General features: G+C 32.4%; 2 protein-coding genes across 3 annotated transcripts; both read right to left on the reverse strand.

Annotated features, from left to right (window-relative positions):
* Positions 1–190: 190 nt before the first annotated feature.
* LOC141673102 (peptidyl-prolyl cis-trans isomerase FKBP12) lies at positions 191–3123 on the reverse strand. 2 transcript variants are annotated; one of them, XM_074479834.1, is made up of 6 exons: positions 2974–3123; positions 2591–2713; positions 2467–2500; positions 2064–2125; positions 728–780; positions 191–476 (listed from the first exon to the last, which is right to left on the reverse strand). In XM_074479834.1, the coding sequence occupies exons 2-6, from the start codon at positions 2676–2678 to the stop codon at positions 375–377; spliced, it is 339 nt and encodes a 112-aa protein (XP_074335935.1). In that variant the 5' UTR covers positions 2679–2713; positions 2974–3123; the 3' UTR covers positions 191–374. The 2 variants fall into 2 exon arrangements, with proteins under 2 accessions (XP_074335935.1, XP_074335936.1); XM_074479835.1 differs by having other exon boundaries at positions 2591–2687; positions 2974–3081.
* Positions 3124–3522: 399 nt separating this feature from the next.
* On the reverse strand, positions 3523–7149 carry LOC141672033 (putative UDP-3-O-acylglucosamine N-acyltransferase 2, mitochondrial). Its single transcript, XM_074478516.1, has 10 exons — positions 6849–7149; positions 5898–6111; positions 5360–5436; positions 5085–5134; positions 4794–4858; positions 4659–4710; positions 4502–4572; positions 4303–4369; positions 4062–4133; positions 3523–3968 (listed from the first exon to the last, which is right to left on the reverse strand). Exons 1-10 carry the CDS (start codon positions 6982–6984, stop codon positions 3912–3914), a joined length of 861 nt encoding a protein of 286 aa, XP_074334617.1. The 5' UTR covers positions 6985–7149; the 3' UTR covers positions 3523–3911.
* Positions 7150–7567: the final 418 nt, after the last annotated feature.

Genomic DNA, 7567 nt, shown 5'->3' on the forward strand with positions numbered 1-7567 from the left:
CTGTATGTCAATCCAAATTCAAATACCCCAATAATGATTAGAAACTAGGTCATCTTGTATACCACTTTAGTTTTTAGGCCTGAGGAATTTGTGAAACTGAAATCTTAAATGGGTAGAATGGCTAATCAGGATCTCAAGACATATGTTATGCAGATACTTTTAAACACAATTACAATCAATGACTCCAAAATTACACAAAAAGATTCAATAAAGGATGATTCACCATTCTCACCACATAATAATACAGCACAAGTAGCTATGACAAAGCAAATTTATTCCAAAGTTCTCACAGCGATCAATCTTAAGTTACCATACAGAGCCTGTAAAATATAAGAGAACTGACTTGTCCAACGCTGACCACTATTTACCGGCATTTAAGTGGCTTTTAGAACTTCAATCTCAAATATCAACACCGAGTTAGGCTTAATACCCCACGCTGGGAATCCACTAGCTCCATAAGCGTAGTCAGGAGAGCACTGTAAAAACGTTCAAAAATAATATACAAATTATAAAAGTAAGAAGATACAAAACCGACAGATGGTATTGAATTTACTTATCTAGTCTACCATTTAATCCATTAGTTAACAATAATTACAAATGGAATTTAAATCCCCACCACTAGGAATAGATATAGACAATGGATTTTGAATTAAAGTGATGACAAAGAATTAATTGCTTTGTGAATGTGAATATGAATGGAAAAGATTAATAAAGATACATATATTACCGTCAGTCTAGCAACTTCGCCTACTTGCATTCCCAGCACACCTTCATCCCATCCTGTAAAATGAAATAACTTATTAGAACCGATATGATCAGAACGACCAGGGAACAAAATGTATCTATAAAAGACAGGATGCAATGAAATAAATTATAAATCATTTTCTACAATAATACTAATTATTATTATTATTATAGTTATAATTATAATTATAATTATAATTATAATTATAATTATAATGATAATAACTAAAAAGTTCGGTGGACGTCTCAACTCTCAAAACTCAAGCTTAGTTTAAATTAAACACATTATGGATTCGTTCATTCCTACTGCACGTCAAAGTTAATTATTTAGCTCTTACCCAACAAATCAGTTAATTATATTTCCGAACAAATCACTGAAGGCGTAGAAGTTGTTGAAGAGGTATATAACCAATCATATATGCATGTGTTCATAAAGCTACAACCTCCAATAATATCTACTGCATTTTAAGGCCATGTTTATTTCATGGGATTATAATCCAGGGATAGTGATCCGGGGATAACTAATCCTATCAGTTTTAATCTCATGGATTTAAATAATCTTATACCATGTTTGTTTGGAAGGATTAAGTTTAGGATTGAACTACAATCCTTTAACATTTTATCCTATGTTTGTTTTGAGAGATAGTTATTGATATTGGAATTTAGTCCTTTACATTTTGCAATCCTATGTTTGTTTCACATGGGATAATAATGAGAAAATTACAATTCTTTAAAAATTGACTTGTTAGAGGGGATAAAACAATATCACCCCTACCAAATAGTAGAGGGGATTATAATTGTCTCATCTACTCCAACAAAACAAACATGGGATAAGATAATTTAAAGGATTATAATCCTTGAATAAGTCTTCACTAAATTTTACAAAACAAATATGAGATTGAAAAATTTAAAGGATTATAGTCCTATCCCATACTTAATAACATGAAACAAACATGACCTAAAAATATTAATCATAACCAATCACCTAAGGCTCATTAAGTTATGATCCAAAACCAAAAAACTTATCAACTAAAACTGCCAACAGAAGTCGGAACAAAGAACAAAAAACAGACAAGATTCATAGGTGAACCTATGAAACAATTTAATTACTTGTATTAAACATACGACATCTATCACCCATAATACGCTAGTAATCACTACAATGAAAAAATAAGCACTTCATACTGGTAAGGGCTCTAAGGGCTCTATAGGTCAATAAATTGACAGTTTGCGTCAAAATAACACCACAAAGCAGTCCTTTTCAAATTAAGCATTTTCATATTAAGCAAAAGGAAAGGAATGGACGAAGGTTTACTAACCTTTGATGACATTTCCTTGGCCAATCTTGAAGGAAAAAGGCTTCTGGCCTGGATCCTTTGTACTAAAAAATATATGTGAACATCGAACAAAAATGAGAGAGATAATACAAATTTTCATACTAAGGCAAGACATGTAGTTGGGTAAAATTACTCAAACAATCACACCCTAACTGCTCAAAAATAATAAATTGAAGACGCCAAAACGAAAAACTAAAAAAAAATATGACAAGTGACTTGTCACAAAATTACACAAAATTACAGATCCTATCTTTCAAATCCAACCAATGACATGATTATAACATATCCCGGCTCACTAACTCTGTCAACAAATTTGTTTGTACACAATTATCATCCTAAACAAAATCAAATGAAAAAATCGAACTCCAAAAACGTTAACACTCACCTCCAAAACTTTTTAGACAAATCTGCGTTTTTACCTGAACAACAATAAATTTTTATTATAATAATGACATCAGCAGCTACAATACAAAATTCGATACCAAGGGTTTTAAAAAGAAAGAACTAACCAAAACCAGTGCAGTGAACTTCGACAGTTTGACCAGGAACCGGCTTAGGTCCGGTTCCTGCTTGGAGAACTTCCTTTTCCACACCCATTATTACAAACTTCAACAAATATCAAGTATCACAAACTATAATGATACAAACAATAAACACATTATTCATTTATTGAGATTAAAAATACGACAACACATTATTTATTTATCGCGATTAAATATACGATAACCCGAAAAATAATAGATTATCGAAAGTTACTCCGGTATTCATCTATCGAGATTCAATTATACAAATATAAAGTAATTCTTGATTCTAGCTAATTCAGGATTATAATAAATTAAATCAAAAAAATAATGAAGAATAAACTGGATAGTGGTGGAGATAGATTGCGTACCTGAACTTAGTGAGTAAACCCTAGCGAGATTTTACAGAGTTGAAGGGAAATTAAGAGCGAGTGTGTGTTATTTTAAAGTCAAATTGGGTAATTATTAGTGGCCCCCCTCGGCCCATTACATATTTTAGTGGACTGTTGCTTATAAAAGTTGAAATTATATTCTTATATTTAAATTTTATGTTAAAAATATTTATAGTGAAAGCAAATATTGGAGAATATAATTATTGACAACTACGAATATGCTTTTGCATTATCAAAGGGTAGAGATGAAATGAAAATTTATTATAGCTGAGTTCTAAAATTTCCTTTAAAAAATACTCAACTTTCTAATAAAATAAAATAAACGTTTTAGACATGCGAACTTTACTTGGGTAATTATTATTTATTTGTAATTTTTTTAACTTTTCAAGTATTGTTTCTTTAAAATATATAACGATTACTTGTTGGAGAGACCTACGATTTATTTATGGGGTTAGCAAGAAAATTTAAGATTTTGAATAGAAATCAGTAGCTATTAAGTTTGTAAATAGAAATTTGGGTATAATTTATAAAAAGGCTTGAATTCGGTGATAAAGTGATGTATATTTCATTTTTAAAAGCATGAGAAATTGATCCAAAGACTATCTGTCTGTCATAATGTAACCACAAAGGAAGATCACATATTAAGTGGGCTTCTTTGACGCTGTACATGACTACAGGTACACCATGCCTAACATCATTAGTTAAGGATTTACTTGTCATCGTCCCACAATAACCCTTCCTTAGAAGATGAAGATACCAGCAAAACTGAATTTTCAGTTCAGGTATCCACTACTTGAATAACGAACAATCTTTTTTAAAAGAATGATGTCTCAAAATGACCTATAATACAACAAACAATCTTCCAGCTGTGAAGAAAGAAGTCCTGACATCACCTCTAGAATAACAAACTATACTATCTACTTGGAATTGCGTCGATGACCGGCCAAATGTCTTCGCCATTCATGTATCGGAACCTGCAGTATTTTAGAGATTTATCAGTTCATATTATTGACACCTAGAACCTGCAACTGCTGTGGTTTAGTCTAACTTGGAATAGATGCACTTACTGCAGGGAAGCCACCATAATCCCCAGGAACACTGATATCCTTCGTAACACAACTATTAGCAGCTAGTCGAACCTGTAAATCAAGATTTTTTCATCATGTCAGTAAATGGAGATTTAGCTATTATTATATAATAATTATCGCTGCACAACTGCTCTGCAGCCAACAAAAATCAGCATGCTGATTTGGAGGGGAAATCTATCAGTAAATGATTAAAAACTAATCAGCAACAGAATATAAATACCTTGGATACAATCGAGACATGATCACGCACAGCCACCCTTCCACCAAAAGTTACATAGTCTCCCACACTATAAGATTTTTAATCATATCATATTCAAAACTTGTATAAGCACAGCAATTCCGGGGCGGAAGTCAAAAGTAGAACTGACAGAATGTTCTTGGTTGAAATAATAGATGAAGTAAAATTAAGGATAACATACGTTACAGAACCCGCTATCCCAACTTGTCCGCATAGCATGCAATTCTTCCCGATTACTACATTGTGGCCTATCTACAAAACAAATTCACCCAAAGATAGATCTGAATCCAGGAATGCACATTGTCAGCAACGCACGAAACGTGTGCATATGTTCATACCTGAACTAAATTATCAATTTTTGAATAATCCCCCACTGCAGTATCTCTCCAACTGTGTTGCCAGAATAATAACAATTTAGGGGGTCAGCACTAATGAGAATCATATGGAAAATTTTAAAGGCAATAGACGCTCACCTGCCCCTGTCAATGCATGAATTGGCACCTATTTCAACATGGTTCCCAATCCTCACTTTCAACGTCTTAAAAGATGAAGCCAAAAACATTAAAATATATTAAAATAACAGAACAGTGTCTGTTCACCAAATGTAAATTTGAGACACATTTAGAAAAGAAGGAAATTTAAGTACAAAATAATTTTATTTCACAAATATAGTAAAAGCCTACAAGGGATGAGGTGAAAGAACCATAGTGTGACCAAATTAACATCAAGAACGGAACTGCACAACTGATTCAAATTTTATTAACCTGAGGCTTTTTCACCATGTTCCCATCTTCGTCCACATAAAACCCAAATCCTGTCAGAGAATATCGATTAACATGTACGGTTAAAGAGTTGAGAATGAAATTAGTTGAGGCCTTGCTTTCAATTAAAAGCTTGTCACAGACTGGCCTAATTATGAAATAATTCACAGACTGGCCTAATTATGAAATAATGGCATAAGTTTGACAAATACTATTTATGTAATGCTTAGGTTGTTTCTTAATAATATAAACAAAATCTTAAATACTCATGTCCATACCATCTTGACCAATGCAGACTCCATTGTGGATAACACATGAATCACCAACTGTGCAATTTGTAAGTGCGACATTATACCTAAGAATTGCATCAATAACATAATTGAGTCACTAAATATACAGAAACATCATCGGTCCATATATATTCAGATCATGTGCATGTGGAAGAAAATGACACATAAAGGGAACAAATTCATATTTTTGACAATCAAAAGATGAATTGAAGCTATATTTTACATTTTAGGTCTTGCCAAAAAGTCAAGTGTGGGTGACTCTGAGGGGATTTGCAGGAGGGTATGGCATGGTATATGCCTACTGAGATTTTGAACTGGAAATAAGAATTGTGTGATGCTTTTTTGTTGCAGATTAGATGCCTTTTTATCACTATAATGTAAATAAAGGCAATATATTCTAAAACAATGGAAGTCCAAGCAATGAAACAAATTTCTATTCAACAGACGTCAAGATTAATTCCAATATGATGCAACAGAAAAAGTACTATAGCAAAGACAGCAATTCAAATATATCGACCAATTATACCCTATTGTTGTCGATTGTCCAATTGAGACTTCAGGTCCAATAATAGCTCCAGATCCAATATGAACATTTGCAGATACGTGAGATCTTGGATGGATAAATGCACCAAGCTCTACATGTGCTGTTGGATCAATGTAAGCTGACTTGTGAAAAGTCCCGCCCCCATTATGGCATTTTTTATAAACTTCATGATCCCTGCCAGCATCATCCTCTAATACTGTATCAAGATAGTGCAACTGAGAAGCCAATTTAGAGAACTGCAATAGTACTCTTTAATATGATCTACATGCGGGAAGCTGGACTGTTTACCTGTCTTTACAGCATAATCAAAATTTACTTGTTCAGTTTCCTTACAAAAATCCTCTATCGTATCAATTTAACAAAAGTAGCTAGGTGCCCCCCCCCATATCAGTCCTCTACCTTATTTATCCTTCCTCTACTTTATCAATTTAACAAAATTTCGCTGAGTGCTAAAAATAAACCATTTTCACCATCACTACGATCTTCTTTAGTAGCAAATTTCTTCTCAAAATACTAAATAATTATGATAAATTATACATATAAAGTATATACAATGCAAAGAAAAAGAAAAGATAATCCCGTAAAATATAAATTCAGAACAGCATCTCGAATACAATTTCTCACTTGAATGTAAACCAGTACCACTAAATTAACATCAAGAATGCATTTTAATGTGAGACACGCAAGAGTAATTGTTCCGCATTATGTTCTGCATAAATTATTCTGCAAATTTTAGAAGTGCATTACAAATATTTTTGTGAAAAAATTTAGAAGCGCGACCTGGTTCTCAGACATGTTGTATGCATGCAGAGAAAGACTTGATAAAATCAGACACAATGTAAATTATTATTAACTCTCTAACAGTCAATTTCACAAACATGTGAAGTGCATATCTATTTTACATATAGAAAGAAGATAGTTAAGATTGCTGACCTGGACTAACAGAGCCTGAAAAGGACGGCTGATGATGATGATTAGGCAGTGTAGAACAATTCAAAGTTCTAACAAATAAAGAATGGCGATTCCTAAGAATAAAGTTGTATGAGGTTAATCTTCCTAGAAGTGTCATTTATAATTTTCGAAATACTTTGATTTTTTTATTTCGAACGGAAGGTCGATTGTACTCGTTAATTCCTGTCACAAAATTCACATGTGCAAGCATGGTTGTAACTTGTAATCAGCGGCCGGGAGCAAGGGAGGCGTAGCAGTTTAATATTTTCCGTTATATTAAGCAAAATTTCGAAAATATGATTTTTTTAACATAATTTTTCATTTTTCATATAATTTTTCTTTTGAACTATTTAACTATATTTTCCATTTTTTGGTCGAAATTATGTATTTATTTTCTGAAAGAGACCATAATTCTAATATTGCCATTTCATGCATTAACATGTGCATTGGTAAAAAAATTAAGGGTGGTTTAATTACCCCGCTTAGTATCGGTATCGGGTAATGAACCTTAGTATCATAATTTGTGAAGAAAAGGTCTGAAATCTTACAGACGTTGAAATATGGCCCTTATTATCACTCAGAAATGCAAAAAAAAATTTGCATTTTATTTTCAAATTAAAAAACACAACTTTTTTTTGCGTTTAGCAGCTAGACTGATGTGATTGGTTTCTAAATTCGAGAAAGAAAATGCAAACTTTTAA

Source organism: Apium graveolens, chromosome 7 (assembly GCF_009905375.1).
Source record: "Apium graveolens cultivar Ventura chromosome 7, ASM990537v1, whole genome shotgun sequence".
In the NCBI taxonomy this organism is placed as follows: domain Eukaryota; kingdom Viridiplantae; phylum Streptophyta; class Magnoliopsida; order Apiales; family Apiaceae; genus Apium; species Apium graveolens.